The sequence below is a fragment of the Schistocerca piceifrons genome, chromosome 5 (genome assembly GCF_021461385.2).
Source record: "Schistocerca piceifrons isolate TAMUIC-IGC-003096 chromosome 5, iqSchPice1.1, whole genome shotgun sequence".
Classification (NCBI taxonomy): domain Eukaryota; kingdom Metazoa; phylum Arthropoda; class Insecta; order Orthoptera; family Acrididae; genus Schistocerca; species Schistocerca piceifrons.
The window spans coordinates 359660848-359685119 of NC_060142.1; the positions used below are offsets into that span (position 1 = coordinate 359660848).

At 37.4% G+C, this 24272-nt stretch overlaps 1 protein-coding gene across 1 annotated transcript in view; it reads left to right on the forward strand.

Annotated features, from left to right (window-relative positions):
* The window catches only part of LOC124798989 (dynein axonemal heavy chain 10), a 1080466-nt gene that overhangs the window by 373977 nt on the left and 682217 nt on the right, over nucleotides 1-24272 (forward strand). The window contains exons 18-20 of the mRNA XM_047262526.1: nucleotides 15327-15499; nucleotides 15776-15950; nucleotides 21631-21789. Coding sequence (XP_047118482.1) covers nucleotides 15327-15499; nucleotides 15776-15950; nucleotides 21631-21789 — 507 coding nt within the window. The remainder of the gene's footprint in view (nucleotides 1-15326; nucleotides 15500-15775; nucleotides 15951-21630; nucleotides 21790-24272) is intronic.

Genomic DNA, 24272 nt, shown 5'->3' on the forward strand with positions numbered 1-24272 from the left:
TTGTAGCTGATACCTCCGCACTAATTGATAAACAGTTTCAGTCGGGCACCACTGCTTTGTTTCAGCATGCTCTTTACTCAACCTGTTTTATGTTCAATGAAGAATATTTTGAACAGAGTGACGGTGTTGCCATGGACAGTCCCTTGACTCCCCTGGTGGCTATTCTTTATATGGAGGGTTTTGAGGAAAGATAACTGGAATCAATGGCTCATAAACCAACTGTTTTTTTAGAGGTATGTGGATGCTACTTTCATTGTGTGGCCCCACAGAGTTTTTACATCATCTTAACTCCATTCATGAGAACATTTGATTTACTGTTGAATTAGAGAAAGAGGGTTGTCTCCCATTCTGGGATGTTTTGGGTATTTTATTTTATATGAGATACATACTCCATAGATCCAGTATAGTGTGATTACACATGGATGTGGAATGAGTCAAAGCAGATACAAGTTAGATATCATACAGTACAATACATACTGGTATATTACACATGGTAGATGAATGATTCAAAACTGGTACAATACAATAATATAATCAAGATAACAAACAATACAATGCAAAAATACAACAGTGATAAAAAACAATACAAATAACAAGGACAAAGGAAATAATCTGAATTACTACTCAAATTATTTATCTCTGTTGAAGAATTCATCTAAAGAGTAGAAATATTTTTCCAGCAGGAATTCCTGAATAGCATTTTCTTTTCTTTTAGACACATATTATTACTCGGGAGTCCGTTAAAGATTTTTTTACTTGTGTAATTTACCCCTTTTTGTACCAGAGAGAGATTTTTCCGTTCACTGTGCATATCACCTTTCCGTCTTGTGTTGTAATGATGGTATGCCTCATTTGTTTCATATTCAGAGGAATTGAGAAGAGTGAAAGCCATGAGTGAGAGGAGATATTGTGAGGGAGTGGTTAATATACCTAACTGTTTAAAAAGATTTCGACATGAGATTCTTCGAGGAACACTACATATAATTTGGACTACTTTTTTCTGGCTTACAAAATTATTATTTTTTTTGAAAGTGGTGAGTTGCCCAAAAGATTATTCCATAGCACATCACTGAATGAAAGTAGCCAAAATATGCAGACTTTGATACGTCGATGTCTCCAATTTTGGAGATTATTTGGATGGCAAATGTTGCTGAGCTAAGCTTTTTTTGTGTTTGCTGTATGTGGAATTCCCAGTTGAGCCGGTTATCTATGTGAACGCCTAGGAACTTTGTGCACTGAACGCTCTGTAACTGTTGGCTCTCGTGTGCAATGTTAATCTCTTCTGGGCTTATGTAATGTATGTAATTTGTTTTACTGAGAGTTATTGCTAGAGAATTTGCCGTGAACCAGTTCAGAGCATTTGCAAGTGCTTGGTTGGCATTTAACTCTATGTCAGTGGAGGGTTTGCTGGCTGTCACTACACTTGTGTCATCTGCAAACATTGTGATATTGCTAGCACTATTTGAGGACAGGTGTAGGTCATTAATATATATATAATAAATAAGAGAGGACCAAGGACTGATCGTTGTGGAACTCCATGATGTACTGTTCCCCAGTCAGACTCTACCTCTCCTACTTGTAGGTTGTTAACACCTAATATTATTTTTTGTTGTCTGTCTTCTAGATATGATCTGAGCCAGTTACCCATTTGTCCATGGATTCCATATTGGGCTGCTTTTCCTAAAAGTATTCTGTGATCAATGCAGTCGAAAGCCTTAGTCAGGTCACAGAATATGCCAACAGATAATTTTTTCTTGTCAAGGCATTCTAAAACATTATTTATAAGTGTGTAAATTACTTCGGTTGTAGATATTCCTGATCTGAATCCAAATTGTTGTTTACTAATTAGTGCAAATTTTTCAAGGTGACTGACAATCCTGAAGTATATTAATTTTTCAAAGACTTTAGAAAATGCTTTTACAAGAGAGATAGTATGATAGTTGGAAACATCTGTGGGATCACCTTTTTTTGTACAGGGGCTTCACAATAACATACTTCATTCTGTCAGGGAAGATACCTAGATTTAGAGAGGAATTGAATTTATGAGCTAGAACTTTAGAGAGTGGATTACAGCTGGCTTTTAGCAGTTTGCTGGAAGAGAGCCTTTCCATGCTGTTTTCTCAGCAACAGTTAAAAAGTGCTCATTAAAGATTTTAGCTACAGTATCTTGATTTTGAACCAGCTTACCTTCATTGTTAAGAGCAATAAGGGTCTTGTTTGGGTAATTTGCACCAGTCTCATTTCATATCACTTCCCATACAGTTTTGATTTTATTAGTAGAGTTATTAATTTTTGAGCACAGATACATACTATTTGATTTCTGAATGACTTTGTTCAATATTTTACAGTATTTTTATAGTTATTTAAAAGGTTAGGGTCATCTGATTTTTTTGAGGCAATGTACAACTCTTTCTTTTGCAAGAAATCCTAATTCCAGTGGTAATCCAAGACTTGTTGGTGGATTTTTTAGTTTGGGTTTTATATATTCATTTTGGGAAGACCAAATGATATTCACATCCCTTATATTCCCAAATTAGTGTGAAGGCTGTTTGAAGACTCCTTTACTTTAAATTTTGACTTTAGCAATAACTTCTCAGGGCTGTTTGACTATGAAAGGCCATATGTCTTGGGTAGTAGAGAGGCTTTTCACCTTTTTAATTAATTAATTGGTTAATACTGTCATTTTTGTGTGTGGTATTTCCGTAACCACAAAAAGTTATTTGTACAAGAAGTAGGAATTATCTATTACGTTCTCATTCTAAGAACTGTGCTTGTGGTTCCTAACCAGAATTAGATCCCCTACCTTATAGAGAACTGTAGTATCTTTTTCTGATCTTTTTTTTTTTCTCTATATTCTGTCTTTGATTCATGACTCTTTAATAGGATTCATTGACACAGGCAACAGATGGGCATTTACTTCATGCCATTCTATATATTTTAACACTGATTCTCCTTCTGTATGTCCATATAGTATGTCTACTGCAAACTCTATAGCAACAGAATGGGGTAGTTCATTTAATACCTTTTCAAAGTCTCCCACTAACTCTCTCCATCTGGAATGTATGTTTGCACAACACTTCTGGTATAGGTTATTCAGTTCACATACAATCCTTACATCTGGATTGGCTTCTGCATGATATTTCAAAATTAAAATGTTATTTACTGTTCCCCAAATTAAAAACTCTTTAAACTGTTTGTCTGTAAACTGGGTTCTGTTATCAGATAATAAGTTATTAGGGTTCTTCACATATTTGTAAGAATCATCCATCAGCTTAAAAATAGTTCACTTCAGAGGGCATAATTTAGACAAGCATTCCAAAATGACAAATATACACTCCATTCATCCCCACCCTCTAGGCAGTGGACTGTAGAAGTCCGTAGCCATTAAATCCCAAAATGCTTGTGCTATTATGGGGTTTTGTATTTTAACTTTCTGACAAGTATCACATGATTTCAAGATTTTTTGGCTTGTTGGGACATGTTTCAGAAATAATGATATTATGTGCATTATGCACCTCTTTGCTCTAAAATGTGTTTACTGGGTGTATGTACCAGGTTAATAAAGTAATCCTATTTTTAGGAATACTTGTTATTTTGTCTTTATGAAAAAGTTGTTCTTTGTTAATTTTCCAACTCATGCTATTATGATCTGGATTTTCCTCTAAATATTGTGTGGTTTATGGTTATAATATTTATCCTTGCATTGTTCATTTTCCAAATCCCTACAAAGTAATCTAATGTCTTGTTTATATTTGTTAACTTACAGAAAGTATATAGCAAAATTACTGCAATTCTTACATACTCATTTTGTTTTAAACCTATTGGAAATCTAAATAATGTGTCAGGTACCACATTCTTGGTCCCGTTCACATATTGTATTAAAAACTTAAATTCTAGGAGAAATATCCCCCATCCACTGTGCTAAGTCAACCTTTTTGTAAAATGTTTAGTGCCCTATGGTTCCTGTGTACTATAGTCTTGTGTCATGCTAATAAATATGTAAACTACTTAAATGGTCATGCAACAGTAACATCTCCCTCCCTCGGATTGCATCACTCCTCTCATGGTTTGTCAGCAGATAGCTCTCCAAATACTATTGGACAATGTTTTATTCCATCAGATGTGTGTACCCATATCTTCTAATAAGATGAGATTCTATGCCATATTCTGAAGCATCTGCCACCAAGTGGGAAGGTTCCTCAAAATTTCAGTGAACTAAGAACTGTTTTTTATTCTTTTAAACTCCATGCTGCATTCTGGTGCCCATCGCCAAGATGTGTTAGTTTAACAAGGGCCATTAAGTGTGGTGCATTTAATACAGGGGGGGGGGGGCAACAATTTTCTATAGAAACCTATAATCCCTGAGCATGATTTTAATTGTTTCTTGATTGTTTGGTTAATTTGGGGGAGGAGACCAAACAGTGAGGTCATTGGTCCCATCAGACTAGGGAAGGATTGGGAAGGAAATCAGCCATGCCCTTTCATAGGAATCACCCCAGCATTTGCCTGAAGCGATGTAGGGAAATCAAGGAAAACCTAAATTAGGATGGCTGGACATGGATTTGATTCATTGTTGCCCTGAATCCTAGTCCATTGTGCTAATCACTGTGCCACTTCACTCTGTAATTGTTTCTTGTTTGTTGGTTCAGAGTACTTGTTTATTGCATCATATCTATGTGGATCAGAGCCTCCAACCCGTCCATTGTGCTAATCACTGTGCCACCTCACTCTGTAATTGTTTCTTGTTTGTTGGTTCAGAATACTTGTTTATTGCATCAAATCTATGTGGATCAGAGCCTCCAACCCATCAGTATTTACTGCACGATCTAAAAACTTGACATCATTTCCTAAAAATTGCATCTTATGACAATTCCTGTAAATTTATTAATAATATATGTAATTTCTCTCCATTTATATTCATATTCAAATTGTGTGTATAAATTTCCTGGCAATTGCATAAAACTGTTTCTGTTATTAGTTATGGCTAGATTTACATACAGTAACTGGTTCAAAATGTAATGTTATTATTGTACCCTCTGTCCAATACAGAAATTGTATCAAGCCTTTATTACATCCTAATACAACTGTTATGTTCTGTTATCCAGTCTGTTCCTGTAATTGTCAGTATTTTCAACCCCAGTATGAGCAACATTGGGTTATGCAAACTATATCCTTGGTGACTGAATCTTATATTTGTTTACCTACAGTTTCTGTAACTCCTATTATTTTTACTCCACTCACAGGAATTTTGAGGAATATATGCAGCATGTTCCATTGCTCTAGGAATTGTTGGTCAATCACCCATATCTCACTAAAAGAATCTAGGAGAAAATTTACGTAATTGTTTTGTATGGTTTCTTTTAACTTTGTCTACATATATTTTCTAATTGATGGCTATTGTTGTTCTAACTGGTTGTTTGTAATATTGCTTCCCCCATTTGTATCTTATCAAGTATGAACATATTGCTCTCGCCTCAGTTTCATTTGATTTTGGGGTACTCTGTCAGAGTGTCCAGTAACATGTTTTTAAAAGCTTGATTGTATTTTACCACATAGTGAGTGAGACCTTGTGAAATTTATGATTTAATCCTCTGCTTGACACAACCCTAAAATCGACATCTGCATTATAATGGAATTCACTTCTAATTAACTCATCATCACATTATTATGAAAAGGACAGATGCTACTCACCATATAGAGGAAACACACACACACACACACACACACACTCATGCAAATGCAGCTCACACACTCATGACCACAGTCTTTGGCAGCTGAAGCCATCAGAAAATGTATACATGGAGGAATCCTGGAGATACTAAAAGGTATCAGATAGATTATATAATGGTAAGACAGAGATTTAGGAACCAGGTTTTAAATTGTAGGACATTTCCAGGGACAGATGTGGACTCTGACCACAATCTATTGGTTATGAACTGTAGAATAAAACTGAAGAAATTGCAAAAAGGTGGGAATTTAAGGTTATGGGACCTGGATAAACTAAGTAAACCAGAGGTTGTGCATAGTTTCAGGGACAGCATAAGGGAACAATTGACAAGAATGGGGGAAACACATACAGTAGAAGAAGAATGGATAGCTCTGAGGGATGAAGTGGTGAAGGCAGCAGAGGATCAAGTAGGTAAAAAGACGAGGGGTAGTAGAAATCCTTGGGTAACAGAAGAAATATTGAATTTAATTGATGAAAGGAGAAAATATAGAAATGCAGTAAATGAAGCAGGGAAAAAGGAATACAAACATCTCAAAAATGAGATTGACAGGAAATGCAAAATGGCTAAGCAGGCATGGCTAGAGGACAAATGTAAGGATGTAGAGGCTTATCTCACTAGGGGTAAGATAGATACTGCCTACAGGAAAATTAAAGAGACCTTTGGAGAAAAGAGAGTCACTTGTATGAATATCAAGAGCTCAGATGGAAACCCAGTTCTAAGCGAAGAGGGGAAAGCAGAAAGGTGGAAGGAGTATATAGAGGGTCTATAGAAGGGCAATTTACTTGAGGACAATATTATGGAAATGGAAGAGGATGTAGATGAAGCTGAAATGGGAGATATGATACTGCGTGAAGAGTTTGACAGAGCACTGAAAGACCTGAGTCGAAACAAGGCCCCGGGAGTAGACAACATTTCATTAGAACTACTGATGGCCTTGAGAGAGCCAGTGCTGACAAAACTCTTCCATCTGGTGAGCAAGATGTATGAGACAGGCAAAATACCCTCAGACTTCAAGAAGAATATAATAATTCCAATCCCAAAGAAAGCAGGTGTTGACAGATGTGAAAATTACTGAACTATCAGTTTAATAAGTCACAGCTGCAAAATACTAACGCTAATTATTTACAGACGAATGGAAAAACTGGTAGAAGCCGACCTCGGGGAAGATCAGTTTGGATTCCATAGAAATGTTGGAACACGTGAGGCAATACTGACCTTACGACTTATCTTAGAAGAAAGATTAAGAAGAGGCAAACCTACGTTTCTAGCATTTGTAGACTTAGAGAAAGCTTTTGACAATGTTGACTGGAATACTCTCTTTCAAATTCTAAAGGTGGTAGGGGTAAAATACAGGGAGCGAAAGGCTATTTGCAATTTGTACAGAAACCAGATGGCAGTTATAAGAGTCGAGAGGCATGAAAGGGAAGCAGTGGTTGGGAAGGTAGTGAGACAGGGTTGTAGCCTCTCCCCGATGTTATTCAATCTGTATATTGAGCAAGCAGTAAAGGGAACAAAAGAAAAATTTGGAGTAGGTATTAAAATCCAGGGAGAAGAAATAAAAACTTTGAGGTTCGCCGATGACATTGTAATTCTGTCAGAGACAGCAAAGGACTTGGAAAAGCAGTTGAACAGAATGGACAGTGTCTCGAAAGGAGGGTATAAGACGAACATCAACAAAAGCAAAACGAGGATAATGGAATGTAGTCGGATTAAATCGGGTGATGCTGAGCGAATTAGATTAGGAAATGAGACACTTAAAGTAGTAAAGGAGTTTTGCTATTTGGGGAGCACTGATGATGGTCGAACTAGAGAGGATATAAAATGTAGACTGGCAATGGCAAGGAAAGCGTTTCTGAAGAAGAAAAATTTGTTAACATCGAGTATAGATTTAAGTGTCAGGAAGATGTTTCTGAAAGTATTTGTATGGAGTTTAGCCATGTATGGAAGTGAAACATGGACAATAAATAGTTTGGACAAGAAGAGAATAGGAGCTTTCGAAATGTGGTGCTACAGAAGAATGTTGAAGATTAGGTGGGTAGATCACATAACTAATGAGGAGGTATTGAATAGGATTGGGGAGAAGAGAAATTTGTGGCACAACTTGACTAGAAGAAGGGATCGGTTGGTAGGACATGTCCTGAGGCATCAAGGGATCACAAATTTAGCATTGTAGGACAGCGTGTAGGGTAAAAATCGAAGAGGGAGACCAAGAGATGAATACACTAAGCAGATTCAGAAGGATGTAGGTTGCAGTAGGTACTGGGAGATGAAGGAGCTTGCACAGGATAGATTAGCATGGAGAGCTGCATCAAACCAGTCTCAGGACTGAAGACCACAACAACAACAACAACCTCACTTGTATAGTCTTAGTTTACTGCACCATTACATATATGAGTTATTTATGTGTTACCAATATGTCTTCTGTATTTGATGTCATTGCTGTTCCAACCACTGGTATTATATCAAATGGTGAAACTGAAGTGAGTTTCAAGATATCCTTATTCTCACTGTGTACACTGTTGTTCACAAGTTCTTTCTCACAATCTAAGTTTTGAATTCTAGGCTCTATATCATTAAAGATTATCATTATTGTATGTATGTCTGTAGTAGTCACTTTTGTAAGCTAGTTTTTTATTTATAACAATTCCAAAACTCCCTGTCTTTTAACTAAATCATCTTGAGTTGATTTTATCACATGTACATGTTCTGATTTGCTATGTAGGTGGTCTTCTGCTATTGAGTTGGTGCATAACTTCATACCATATTCCCATAATTTTAATAAACATGACAGGTACACATAACATGGAGTTAAGTCATCAATAATATATTCTCCTTCTCTGCTTAGAGCTGACTGTCAATACTGGGATAAATTTTCTATTCTGTGACTGTAGAAATCACATGATTCGGAGATGAAGAACTCATCAAGCCATGTTCAGAGCACATTTTCATCCAGAAAGGAAGTTCCTTGGATGTTCTTCAACAGCAGAAAAGGTGAAAATCTGATAGCATAAGATCAGGTGAATAAAGTGGGTGTGGAATGACTCCCCAACCCAACTCCTGTATAGTCTTTTTTGTCGGTCTTGTAGAATGTGGGTGGGTGTTATCATGGAGTAGCAGCACATCATGCTGTCTTCTTGGTCGTTGTTCTTGGTTTGTGTCTGCAAGACATCTCAGTTGTTGATAATAAGTGTCACCAGTGATAGTTACACATTGTGGAGGCAATTTGTAGTACAGTACACCATCGCTGTTCCACTGGATGCGTAACATTATCTTTTGTGGGTGTGCACAGGTCTTTGGACAGGGAATTGCTGCTTTGTTTGGTCCAAGCCATTCCTTTCTTTTGCACATGTTAGCACAAAGACAATATTTCTCACCATCAGTAATGATACAGATAGGAATGGTTGTTTGATCATGAGCCAATTAATGATGAGTAAGCAGAGATGCACATGTGGGAGCACTTGCTGATTTTTGTGATTTTTTTTCTTAGGGCGTGGTGTATCCATACACCCAAATTTTGAACCTTTCCCATTGCATGCAAATGTCACACAATGGTGGAATGATCACACTTCATCACATTTGCCAGTTCTTGAGTATTCTGACATTGATCATTGTGGATCAATGCGTGTAAATGAAGTTCATCAAACCCCCAAGGTCTTTTCCAGTGTAAAGAGTCACTAATGTCAAAATAATCCATCTTAAAATGAGAAAACCACTTTCTTTCCATGGTCTGTCCATTATCCCCATACACAGCTCAAATGTTTCGGGATGCAACTCCTGAGGTAACCTATTCATTGACCGTAAACAGAAGAATATGTCAGAAATCATCTGACTTCTCCACTTGAAACTCCATTCATAGCTCCTCTTAGTATCTTCAGATGACAAAATGATGTTGATGTTATGTAAACTAGTAAACAGTAAAATACAAATAAAAAGTGACAATCGATGAGTAAACCCATAGTAACCAAAACTCCAACATGCAAAACAAAAATGCTAAGAACTTATGCACCTATCTAATATTTCCAGTTACACTTATTTCTTCTACACATTTAAATCCTATGTCTAATCTTTGTTCTAACTGACCCATCCTGCCATTTATCTGTGTTGTGAAACTGGACATTTTCCCTTCCATTTTTGGAAACCTGTCATTCATTTTCTGTTCTAAATTCATGAATTTGTTATTTACTAGTAAAAAGTGCTCAAGTACTGCTTGCATGAATCCTTCCATTGCTGTACCTTCTTCAATGAAAGGCGTGTTTGCTGAGGAAATTGCAAACACTTCATAAATAGTAATGTAAAATTATTTATACTTATTATTAGCTAATATATGTTACCGTAAACTTTCTTAGTCAAGTGTCTACTAAAAATTTAGCTAGTCAGATAACACAAGCAATATACTACATATTACTGTTCACAATGCCATGTAACTGACCCACTGGGTAGCCTTATGTGAATTATCTTGGTTGTCACATCTGCTAAGGACACTGTCTCACACTGCAATCTTAGATTCTGCTGCTGTGTGATCTTGCGTTCTGAACTGGTAGAACCCATGAAACATCGCCAACTGTTAGTGAGATGCTCATTGACATTGGTGGCAGGCAGATGTACTTGAAGTCAGAAAATCGTAATAAAAATCTGTTTTGATGTTATCATGCAACACAAAAGTGCAAAACAAATTTGTTGGTACTAACTCTCTCTGTTAGCAGCTGTTGAATGATACCAGGTCATTTGATATCAAATAATTATCCTGATATGCTGTGGTAATGGCTTGTTTACTTTTGTTAATGTACTTGCTAACCACTTATTTACTGGTGTTGTAAAGCTCAAAGTGCTCATATTTTGTGTTAAGTTAATTGCAATTGGTGAAAATACACCCAAAATTCTCGTTAAATAATAACTTTATTTACTATTTGTACACTGATGACATTACAAATTAGTAATGTAATGCTGTACAAGTATTAAAACTGCTATCTGGCAATGTCATACCTTTAGTGTGACTGTTCATAATTAATTTTTCTCATTGTTACTTCAGGTTCCTCTTTCAAGAAATTTACAAATATTTTTCATTTATAGCAGTCACTGCTTGCACGACTGGTGCTATATAACTTATTATCTTCATTGTGTCATATTGCAACTGATTTATAATCATGGTGTGAGGTTGTATGTTTATCCTTGGTTGACAGCAATTGTATCCTTCCAGTTCAAAAGCAGTGTCATTACTTGTGAGCAGGTTCTGTCTTGGTTAAAATTTCTTTATGTTTGACACTGGCGTGAGGTGGACAGACCTCTACAAATACCAGAAAATCTGCACATAATAAAACTCTGAATACAAAGTGAAAGGAAATACAGGTGATGATGGAAGCAATGGAGAACTTGCATAACTGCACAATGCTCCAGAAGTATCTCAAATATAAAAAATATGACCAACTAAAACCAGAATCATACTAATATTTTGACTAATAATCACTGCCTTCATTTTTGGTGGATCATAATTTGAACTGATCACATTTGCTCAATCAAAACAGTTTTGAGGATACTAATGCCACCCAAACTGTTGTCTATTTCATAAAATGGCATTGCACCTTCACTAGGTGCATGGGTCAGACATGTTACACATGGATACTGTAGCCTCTTAGGTGCAGTGCATGATGAAGATGATTTGAAGACATGGATTGAGAGGGGTTGACAGGGAAAGTAAGGGGAAACTTCCATAAAATTTTGGGTGTGCAGCCAAATAAATTTCATTTCTTCTTCTAATATTTTGGCTGTATACCATCCAGCCATCTTCAGAGTGAGCTGAGGTGTCTGATGCTCCAGCACTTGTTCCTTCCATCTAACCCCATGGACCACACCACTATGTGCCCACAGATATACAAGGCACCAGAGATGTTGACTGATGGCAAAGTGGTATGACATATGCATGGAATTAGGTTTATGGCTGCACAGTCAGTCCACACTGTGATATCAATGTGTCACTGTGAGCTGCACTGTTGTGACATCTTTGTGAGTTTACTACAGAAAGTGCTGGATTCCATGATTTGTCCAAGCTGAAGTTACAATCTCTATTAATTAAATTTATCACCAAGCAAATTTCCATTGCTTCTTTCACTACTGAGCCCCAGACAGATGAAGTTGAGGCTAAAATTTCGACATTGTCATACACCATAGAGTGCCCAGTGTCAATACAGTTTTCTGCCACCCCTGATTTATTAGCTTGTAAGAGCCTGGTGTACCTGTGATCTCTCACAGACTGTACATCTCATTTTTGATGATAGGCTTCCAACATACAGCAGAAAAGCTATCGATTTAAAACTTTCTGTGTCGTCTTATGCACTCTTTATGCCCACTGTTGGTTTCATTTGTAATGCCTTATGTATCTGCTGTAGGGACTACCCGTTGGTTTCAAAAAGCTTTTCTCAAGTGTAGACACTCATCCTCCAGACTGTTCTCATCAGCAATGTTGTGTGTGTGCTCTGTGTATCAGAGTTTTGCATACACTCACTGTCTGCAAAGGATGGTGGCAGCTAGCGAAAGAAGCAATTGAAATTCAGTTTTCAACGAGTTTAATTAATAGAGATAGTAGCTTCAGCTTGGAAAAATCATGGAATCTGGTACTTTCTGTAAGAAATGCACAAAAGGTGTCGCGACGATGCAGCTCCCAGTGATACATCAGATATCATCATGTGGATTGACCTTGCAGCCATAGACCTAATTCCATGCATATGTTATACCTCTTTGCTGCTGATCAATGTCTCTGGTACCTTGTGTACCTGTGGCTGCATGTGCAGTGGTGCAGTCTGCAGGTTTTAAAGGACAGAGCAAGTGCTGGAGCATCAGTCACATCGGCTCACTCTGAAGATGGCTGGACAATATACAGCTGAAATATTAGAAGAAGAAGTGAAATTTAAGTGAGGGTCTACATGTGTTGAAGCCTGATTTATCTTCAAGCATCTGTCAGTTCAGGTTTCGAGCATCTCTGTGATGCTCTCCTTTGGTTCATGCAAACTGCCCTTCTGTATACATATACCCTAACAATCCTATTTGGTATTGTTCTACACACTTGACCAATATTCTTGGATAGGTTGCATGAGTGCTTTGTAAGCATTCTCCTGGTACATTCCATTTAATACCCATACGGACTGTTATACCCATTAATTTGCATGAGTTGTCTGATTCTAATTATTACTCATTGACATTTTGGTAATATGTTTTTATGCTTTGTGAAATGGGTGTTTTTATATTTCTAAATGAGTAGATCTAGTTACTAATCTTTTCACGACTTTACAGGTTTATTGAGATCTGACTGAGTTATATACAGCTTTTTTCTGGCAACTTTTCACTATAGATACTGTTTCAGTGACAAAACATCTGGGGTTAGTATTAATATTACCTTCCATGTTGTTAATATGCAACATGAACATTAAGTTTCACAATACACTTTTCGAGAATAAATCTGTAGTTATTTGCAGATCTGTTGATGACTCTCACATGACATTCTGTGAAATGATATTAAATGCTTTCTCTGAAAATTACCTGGAATGAATAGCCCAGAAGGCCTCACACACTGGAATATATTTGATCTAATGGTGAAAAATAGACCTGACCCTGTCAATGATGTCTGGCAATAACCATGAGGTTGTTCTAACAGCAATGATTACTGAAGCATGAAGGGCAATGAAAATGAGTAAAAAGATCCACTTGGTCAGTAAACTGGATAAAAAGCAGTCATGTCATATGTCAAAGAGGAAGTCAAAACATTTACCTTGGAGAGAGGCATGTAGAGGATCTGTGGCACCGGTTTGAAAGACTGGTTGACAGCAAAATAGATGGATAGTTGTATCTGTGAAGAAACTTCTAAAGAAACAGTCACTACTGTGTTATAGATGTAAAACAAAGCATACTTATATAGATAGAGAGATGGTGAATGAAACATATCTGGCCATCAAATGAGCAATGCCTATCGTCTTCAATAACTGCCATTGTAAAATCATATTGAAAGATTTCTCACAAAACCCAATGAAATTTTGGTCATATTTGAAATCCTTCACTGGCACTGAAACTAATGTCCATGCACTGGTGGATGACAGAGGAACTGAAATTGAGGGTACCAAAGCAATGGTAAATATCCTGAACTCTTTTTTCAGATATTCCTTTACAAAAGAAGATGCAGAAGTACCATTCCAATTTAATTCTCACATCACTGTGAAGATGAGTGACATGAATATTAGTGTCAATAGTATTGTTAAAAAGCTGAGATTGCTGAAATCTAACAAGGCTCATGGTCCTAATGGAATTCCTGCCAGATTCTATACAGAATTTGTATTTAAATTTGTTCCTATTTTAGCCATAATACACCATACATCTCTCAAGCAAAAAAGAGTGTAGTTGGTGGAAGGAAGCATAGTCACAAAAGTCAGCAGGAACGGTAGTAGAGGTGATCCACAAAATAACCATCCAGTCTCATTGATGACTGTCTATTGTAGAATTGTATAACATGTTCTGAGCTCAAACATGAATAGGCATCTCAAACAGAATGACTTCAATGCCAACCAGCATGGATATTGAAAACATCATTCATGAGACATCCTACTTACACTGTACCCACATAATCTGAAAACCACTGATCAAGACTACCAGCTGATTAAATATTTCTTGACTTTTTAAAAGCATTTGATTTTGTACGACACTACTATTTATTAACAAAACTGTGATTGTATGGAATGTCAAACAATATTTGAAATGAATTTAGGGTTTATTGGCGAGGATGACACAGCATGTTATCTTGCATGAAGAGTCATCAACACTAGTAGAAGTAACTTCAGGATTGTCTTGATAAAGTGAGTGAGGATTGTTGCTGTTCATGTTGTTTATTACCAAGTTGATACAATACATTAATAGCAAGTTCACACTTTCAGCAGTTGATGCAGTTGTCTGTTATGAAGTACTATTTGAGAAAATCTGCACAGATATCCAGTCAGATCTTGACAAGAGTCCAATGTGGTGCAAAGATTGGCAACTTCCTTTCAAGCAACAGAAATGTAAAATAATGTTCTTCACAAAACACAGAAATGTAGTTCTCCATGAGAAAAAGCAGTTCTGTCAGATTGAATGTATCCAGAGAAGGAGAAAATGAATGGTCACAGGTTTGTTTGTTTTGTAAGAGAGCATCACAGAAATGTTGGAAAACCTAAATTTGGCAGACATTTGAAGATAGATGCCAATTATCCCATGAAAGAGTTCTTATAAAGTTCCAGTATTAAGTGGAGAATCTAGTAATACATCAGCCCCCCACTTTTATGTGCCACTGGTGTAAACACTGTGAAGATGAAATTAGCCTAATTATGGCATATGTGGAGGCATGTAAACAGTCATTCTTTTTGTACTCTGTACCCAGTTTGACTGGGAAGAAACACTAGTATGTGGTACAACACTAAGTACCCTCTGCCATGCACTTCACAGTGAGTTGCAGAGTGTATATGTACATGTAGATGTAGATGTAGCTTGCATTAAACTGCTCAGTGATGTAAAACAATATTTTTTTTGGAATTTTCATCTACAAATAGATTCTCATAAAGTCAAACTCTGATACATTCTTTGAAGGTTTTGGCAAAGAAGATGACTGTTTTGTACAAATTGGCTCGTGAACAGTTGTCAAAGCAGTTCCACTATGATTTTGGACTACGTGCTCTCAAATCTGTGCTTGTTATGGCTGGAGAACTCAAAAGAGGGTCACCTGAATTGGAAGAAGATGTTGTGTTGATGCGTGCTTTAAGGTAAATAAAAGAAAAGAAAAAAAGTATTGAATGCATGTCTATCAAACTGCTTTCTTTCTCTTCGCTCTTTCTGTCATCCTCTCTCTCTCTCTCTCTCTCTCTCTCTCTCTCTCTCTCTCTCTGTCTCTTTCTCTCTGACACATGCATTATCTGTTTTGAACTGAAAATGCTCAAGTTTATGTGCCAAGTATTTTCCATGCAGTACCACACAGAATTTACTATAATCTGTGATTATGACTTGTGTGACTCAAAGTTTATATTCGCTTTCTTATCTAGGGATATGAACTTACCAAAATTTGTATTTGATGATGTACCATTATTTCTTGGACTGATTGATGACCTGTTCCGTGGTATTGATGCCCACAAAGTTCCACGAGTTGAGTATCCAGAGTTTGGGGCAGCAGTCAAGCAAGTTCTACAGGAGCAACGATATATTGTTCTGCCAGAGCAGGTCTTGTGTTTTTTAATATGCAAAATCTTTTTATATGGGAATTTTTTAATTTTATGTTATACACATTGTACAAGAACTAGTATAATAAGCAACATAACACATTTACAGAAATGTGTGTGATTGACTTTATATATTGCTGCATTTCAAAAATCTATAAATCAACAATCGAAATGGTAAGCTCCACAGAACCCCTCCAAGTGCATGCACACAAACAATCATTGGCATGCACTTCATGATATGATTTCATGAATGCCGTACAGTAGCCTGTTCAAAGAGCTATTTATACAAACTGTTGGTTTTTCTATATATTCATTAACCCTGTGGTTGCTACAGAAGTGCTTGCTACTTGCTGAATTGAGTGCTGCTTCATTGTTGCATAATGTATCTTTCTGCACAAACTAGCCTTCTTCTGTGCTTCTACCTGGTCCAACGCTACCCAAGCAGACTGCCTTGTCATTTGCTGATAATTTCTGGAGTACTCTTTGTGATGTCTTTCACTGTCATACTAAATTTTTTTGCCGCCAAGAGGAATATTATTGTAGATGTAGCAATTAATTTCTGACTTGAGGCTTTTCTGTGAATCAACAGTTAATATTAATCCACAGCTATTTAAAGGTGACTTTTCCTTCAATAGTTCCTTGATATGATTTTTATAACCAGATCAAATAGTTATAGGCAACTTTCAACACTTGTAAGTAGTTTAGTTTTACTTTATAGCTATTACTGGGTAATACAGTAGCTATGTCTGGATGATACTATACTGATACACTCTTCACTCTATGAAATAGGCAAACTAACAATTTTTTGTCTTAACTAAGCAGATATTTATGAGTCACATGTTGTTGGTTACTTTCTGTTCCTGTGCAAGCTATACTGTTTCATTGTGTGTGGAGGATGAAAGCCATAAATGATAAGTTGGTGTTTGTTGCGAGCCATATTAAAATCTTTCTAACTTCACTATCATTGTATTATGAGGCTTGTTTGGTAGCTTCACAAATGGTTTGTTTGCTAGAGTAATTCACTGCTTGATGACTAGAAGAGGAGATTTTATTTATTTATTTATTTATTTATTTATCTCTTCTTCTGGTGATCCATGTTCTGACACTATCACAGGACATGGAACATGTCAATTTTACAAGCTTTTCGCCAGAATTTATGGTAATACATAAAACAAAACAAAAACAGTAAACAGTAACTTAGGTCCCACTACAAAAAAATACATTTTACATATAGATAGAGATTACAAAACAAAAAACAGTAAACAATAACTTACGTCCCACAACAAAAATACATTTTAGAGAGAGAGAAAGATTACAATATAATAAGCGTTACAGAGAAGTAAATATTGCAAAATATATGTTTACGATAAAAATATTCAGTATTACAAATACAAATTTGGGCATACATTTGCAATTTACAATACAAGAGATGTTAAACAATGTAGTTCAGGAACTCTTCTAATGTGTAAAATGATCCTTGCAATAGCAACTGCCTTAAGGTTCTTTTAAACGGGAGATCATCATCTACCAAACACTTAATTCTTGAAGGGAGGGCATTAAAAATCTTACAGCCACTGAAATGGACTCCTTTCTGCACCATACTTAGATTTGGCTGTTCATAGTGGATATCATGTTTCCTTCTAGTATTGTGACTATTCAGCTTAAAGATGGATTTTTCTTTCCTTATGAAGCACATCAATGAGAATATATATTGCGCAGTGGATGTAAGTACTTCAAGCTTCTTAAAAAGATTCCTGCATGTGGCTCTAGGATGGACTCCACACATGATCCTTATGGCTCTTTTTGTGCACACAGTACTTTTTTAGCCAGTGGCTGATTTCCCCAAAATTTAATTCCAAATGCCATAATTGCATGAAAGTAACCATAATACGCTGACTTCATGGTTTCCACATCTCTATAAGAAGAAACAATGCGCAATGCGTATGTTGCTGAACTTAGTCTTTTGCACATATCCACGATGTGGTTTGACCAATTCAGTTTGCTATCAATATGCAAAACTAGGTATTTTGAGGAATCTACCCTGGTTATTGTCTGCTCAAATATTTGTACTACTATTTCCTCATCTTTGGATGTTTTGTGGAACTGAATGTACGAGGGCAGTTCAATAAGTAATGCAACACATTTTTTTCTGAAACAGGGGTTGTTTTATTCAGCATTGAAATACACCAGGTTATTCCCCAATCTTTTAGCTACACAACACTATTTTTCAACGTAATCTCCATTCAATGCTATGGCCTTACGCCACCTTGAAATGAGGGCCTGTATGCCTGCATGGTACCATTCCACTGGTCGATGTCGGAGCCAACGTCGTACTGCATCAATAACTTCTTCATCATCCGCGTAGTGCCTCCCACAGATTGCGTCCTTCATTGGGCCAAACATATGAAAATCCGACGGTGCAAGATCGGGGCTGTAGGGTGCATGAGGAAGAACAGTCCACTGAAGTTTTGTGAGCTCCTCTCGGGTGCGAAGACTTGTGTGAGGTCTTGCGTTGTCATGAAGAAGGAGAAGTTCGTTCAGATTTTTGTGCCTACGAACACGCTGAAGTCGTTTCTTCAATTTCTGAAGAGTAGCACAATACACTTCAGAGTTGATTGTTTGACCATGGGGAAGGACATCGAACAGAATAACCCCTTCAGCGTCCCAGAAGACTGTAACCATGACTTTACCGGCTGAGGGTATGGCTTTAAACTTTTTCTTGGTAGGGGAGTGGGAGTGGCGCCACTCCATTGATTGCCGTTTTGTTTCAGGTTCGAAGTGATGAACCCATGGTTCATCGCCTGTAACAATCTATGACAAGAAATTGTTACCCTCAGCCACATGACGAGCAAGCAATTCCGCACAGATGGTTCTCCTTTGCTCTTTATGGTGTTCAGTTAGACAACGAGGGACCCAGCGGGAACAAACCTTTGAATATCCCAACTGGTGAACAATTGTGACAGCACTACCAACAGAGATGTCAAGTTGAGCACTGAGTTGTTTGATGGTGATCCGTCGATCATCTCGAACGAGTGTGTTCGCACGCTCCGCCATTGCAGGAGTCACAGCTGTGCACGGCCGGCCCGCACACGGGAGATCAGACAGTCTTGCTTGACCTTGCGGCAATGATGACACACGCTTTGCCCAACGACCGTGCTTTTTCCACTGCCAGATCACCGTAGACATTCTGCAAGCGCCTATGAATATCTGAGATGCCCTGGTTTTCCGCCAAAAGAAACTCGATCACTGCCCGTTGTTTGCAACGCACATCCGTTACAGACGCCATTTTAACAGCTCCGTACAGTGCTGCCACCTGTCGGAAGTCAATGAAACTATACGAGACGAAGCGGGAATATTTGAAAATATTCCACAAGAAATTTCCGGTTTTTTCAACCAAAATTGGCCGAGAAAAAAAATGTGTTGCATTACTTATTGAACTGCCCTCGTAGTTTGTTTTACAGTAATTTAAAATAAGACCATTAATGTTGAACCAGTTCACCGTTTCATTTAAAACCTTATTTGCCGTTACCTCAAGCTTATCTACTGAATTATCAATAAGTCGTGCAGTGTCATCCACGAAAATGGTGAATCTACAATATTCCGTAGAGAGAGGAAGATCATTTATAAATATAATAAAAAGTAGGGGACCCAGAACTGAGCCCTGCAGCACTCCACATGTGATGGTACCCCATTCTGAAGATATTGGGACACCATCTTGACTATCTACTACAACTTTTTGTTTCCTGCTTGACAGATATGAGTCGATAGCCTGTCTGTAATAACGAGGCCTGCAGAAAATTTGGCAATGCTCTTTTTAGTCTTCTGATAATGTCTTGTCCATGGAAATGGATGACATAGTTCTGTGTCATGTATCTTCTGATAATGTCTTGTCCATGAAAATGAATGACATAGTTCCCTGTTATGTAATTAGAAATATTTCATACATGTAATATAACTTTCAGAATCAGGCATACATAATCTAAAATGTTCATCCTTTCCTGTGTATGTTCTGCCATGATAATTCAGCCATAGACAGCCACAAAACACAAGGTGAGTATAAGCCTAAACAGCTTGTGGAAATGTATGAAAACGCTATGTTGTGTGTGCAAATGTGCAATGAAATCTTCAAGGCAACTAGGAATCAAAGTGGATAGATAAATTTTGTTGGTAAATGTATAGTTGATACTGTAAGTAGTTGATCTTTTATTGTATTTATTTATCTGATGCTATGTACGCTGGATTTTTACTTTTGTGTTCTTCACGTATGAAACAGATATCAAAGCACTTCAAACATTCTCTATGTGTCAGCACAGCATCTTCTACCAAAAATAACATGAAATATGTCTGAAAGCTTGGATAATTTCAGTTTACATTTGTGCCACAAAGGCGAATCATCACATTCTTGATTAAGTTGACAAAAGTGGTTTCTTCTCAGTAAATTTGTCTCTAAACTGTGGTTTCTCACTAAACATTCATTATAATTTTCAGACTCTTTGGATTCAGCTAAAGTATCAGTTTCATTTCTTGTTGAAATGTAAGAGTGTAATCTTACACATGTTGACATAGATGGCTTAGGGCAGTTGCTTTCAGAATGTGCAGCAGTTACCACATCAACATAAAATAATTCATCATCACTGTCACTCTTCGTATCCCTAGTCTCCTCTTCAGTGGAATAACTGTTGATAAAAGCATTGTGATGCCAACCATGATTACAAGTAGAATGTAAAGCAAAGTTGAATACAGCAAAATGAGATCACAACAACAGAGTACACAAACACAATTTAGCAGCCAGAACTACAAAACACTATTGACATATGGGGCAGAAAATCCACTGTCAACTCATCAACAACACACAGGTATTTGATTGGTGGTAAAATTATAATTATCACTAGCAGATGGCAATGAGGCCTGAATTAACTCATCAGTAACATTCAAGGACTGTGTTTTGTTAAAGATAGCAAGCACACATATCATCAAAACCAGTGGCATCTAAAGAATACAGTTGGGTTGGATATCAAAATATAGTGCATAAAATGGAAACAATGACTTTACAGACAACCTTGAAGCACGCCATTAATCATTCATGTCAAGAAAACCTGAGGGATCACATTTCTACTTCTTGTCAGGTTCCATACAAAACAGGAAACGAATGAATGAATACTAAACAATGGAAAATCTAGGCTGGAGTGTAACAATATTATGAAAAGAATAGTTGTTACTCAAAATATAATGTGTGTTTGTGTGTGTGTGTGTGTGTGTGTGTGTGTGTGTGTGTGTGTGTGTGTGTTTGTTCCTGTTGTCTATTTTTGACAAAGGCCTTGTTGGCTGAAGGCTTATTTTGTGACAGTCTCAACGAATATTAGTTACTTTTCTCATTAAATACCTTAGATAACAGTCAACATTTTCAAATAACTTCAACAATAGTGAACTCTTTTTTTCTTTGTTTGATACAGACCAAAGAGCATTTTGTACTAACCTCCCTGTATCACTAAGGATTATGAAGAATACAAAGGCTGAATTTATTTTACACCTTATTATTACAACAGGATTTGTGCACTAAAATTGTGAAATTAGAGGCTCATGAAAAGGATCATAGGGAGAGATTAAGGTGATGGGTGTCTTTCTTTTTTCATTCTTTCTTTTCTTTCATTGCTATAGAAAGTTGTGTTTATGATTTACAGGTGAACAAAGTGATACAGTTGTATGAAACAATGATGACACGTCATTCAACAATGATAGTTGGTCCAACAGGAGGTGGAAAGACCGTTGTGATTCATGCTCTTACACGAGCACAAACTACAATGGGCCTCCCGACAAAACTGTTTATCCTAAATCCTAAGGTGAGATTTTTGTTGAAAGAGAAAATGCCAAGGCAGTGCACTTAAATTTGAAATTTGTCCAAAATTCACCAAAAGATATTAATATGGAAATTTTAAGGATGGTATTGTTGGCCTTACTGAATATGACATGTACATATTGAAGTAGTTTCTCCAAATGACCAAGGGAAAGAATTGAAAACATGACTAGCATCACATTAAAAGTAGTTTAGGAGATATTAATGTCACAGTTTAAAGAATTTGAAATGTTTTTGACTTCTCATCTTCAACAAGTCCAATGCTTTTATCAAAAACCACCTACAACTAGCCAGTGTCCCCATGCTGTTATAATGAGGCTATTTCTTACTGAGTATGTACTTGCTTAGTAAATCACAGCACATGTTCAGAATACCAGAGAATTACTCAGCTGAATTCTACATTGTTTATGGGATATGCCTCCAAATTCTTGTTGGCTTTGTATACTAGCAAAGGAACTACAATATATGCAACAACTAAAATCATTTGCCTCCTATTGTCTGTGTTATGAATTATAGTATCAGGTGACCCTCCAGAAGGAAGTGAGTACCTGTGTCCCAGTGTTCTCTAACGAGGTACACAATTGGCATTTGTCATTTGTGGACACTGCAAACAACCAAGCACATGCAAAGCAGGGCAGTCTGTTGGATCCAAAAAAGATGGACTTTCCATTGTGTTGCTGCAGATGCTTATATCCCTCTTTTGAAAAAACACAGAGAAAGTTTCCCCTTGACAACTCCTCTGTCCCATAGAAGAATTTCTATTACTATTTGCATAAAAGGTGATGGGTAGGGCTTACTAGCTCACAACATCTGTACTTGTGTGTGTGTGTGTGTGTGTGTGTGTGTGTGTGTGTGTGTGTGTGTGTGTTTGTGAGGGGGGTTGGGTCTTATAAATGTGCAGAATGTAACCTTAGGCTACTGACAGAGCACTGTAAGGAACTGGTTGCGAGAAAGGACATCCAGATTTCCTGTTTGAGTACCTCACTTGACACAACAACATAATACAGCTTGCCTTCAGTTGTACCATTCCCATGTGAACTGTCAGCATTGTCATTAGCAAAATGTGTTATTTGACAGACATGTTCAAATAGCCTTATATGAAAGGTCATGTGTGGAAATGCCACAGAGAGCAGTACCTGTCAAATGACAGATTTGGCCAAGATTCTGTGATGGTGGGGGGAGGCTTCATCATTGACAGCCATATGGTTCTTGTCATTGTCCATGGTTGCCTTACTGCCAGTCAGTGAACTGAGCAGATCCTGTTAGACCCTGTGGTGGCTGCTCAATTCGTCCTCATGCATGGTAATGCCATGGCCCATGTTGCAAAGCCTGGACATTGAATTAGTGTAGTATCCAGTGGTGAGACCAAACCTATACCCCATCAGAGATGTGTAGGACATGCTTGGCAGACATGTTTATGGTTGTCCTGTTCCACCACACTCTGTAAGAACTTTCAGGGGCCTCATGGAAACATGGGAATGAATACCAAAGGGTGACATTTGCAGATTTATACAGGGCACTCCATGTGGGTGTCAGATGGTATTAACGCTCATGGAGGGCATAGACATTATTGAAGGTCACAAAGTCCAATGAAAAGTACCCAGGATAGATTTTTGACACCTGCCAGACATTTCAGTTTTTTTTCTCTTTTCTTAGTCTTAAAACATTATTTCTAGTGCTGAGGCCAATGATTTGGTAGCATATTCACTCCTCTATAATAGCTCAATGGAGTACGGCAGATACCCAAAGTTGTTTTCCCCTAACTCTTTTGAACAGTTTAGTTGATGCAGCTCATTCCATCAATAATACTTTGTAATCAGATTTTCAGGGCTTGTCTCTTTTTTTCAGAGAATTTTTGCTTCTAAGATGTTTTTTTATGAATCTGTTATGTCAAATTAGGTACCCAGTTAACTTAGTCTTTTTTGTCTGTATCATGCTAACCACTGTAATTTTCACTTTATACTTTTGGATTGAAGGAGACCACTTACTGAAAAGCAAAGCATTGAGTTGTCGATAGGCACACACAAAAGAAAGAAAACTTGCTAGTTTTTGGAGTAGTCCTTTTCTGAGTCAGAGTAGAAAACACACACACACACACACACACACACATCCACACGTGTATGCCTCTGCATGGACTGCAGCTGTTTATGACATGAGCAGCAATCTGGGGCAGATGCAGTGGTAAGGAGCAGGCATGAGCAGAGATGGAGAGGGTTGGCAAGGTAGGGATAGAGGAGTATATTGCGCTGCCTGTGAGAGCGTACAGAAATGTGGCGAGGACAGGATAGGGTTGCTGGATGCAGAGTCAGGAGGGTGTGCTGGCAGGAGGGGGCAAGGGGGAGTGGAAAAGGGAGAGGGGAGAGGAGAGAATTAGAGGATGGGAAAAGACTAAAGGGTGCATTGCCAGAATAGAAGACATATGTAGTGCTGGAATGGGAACAGGGAAGGGGATAAGTCTGTGGAGGTTAG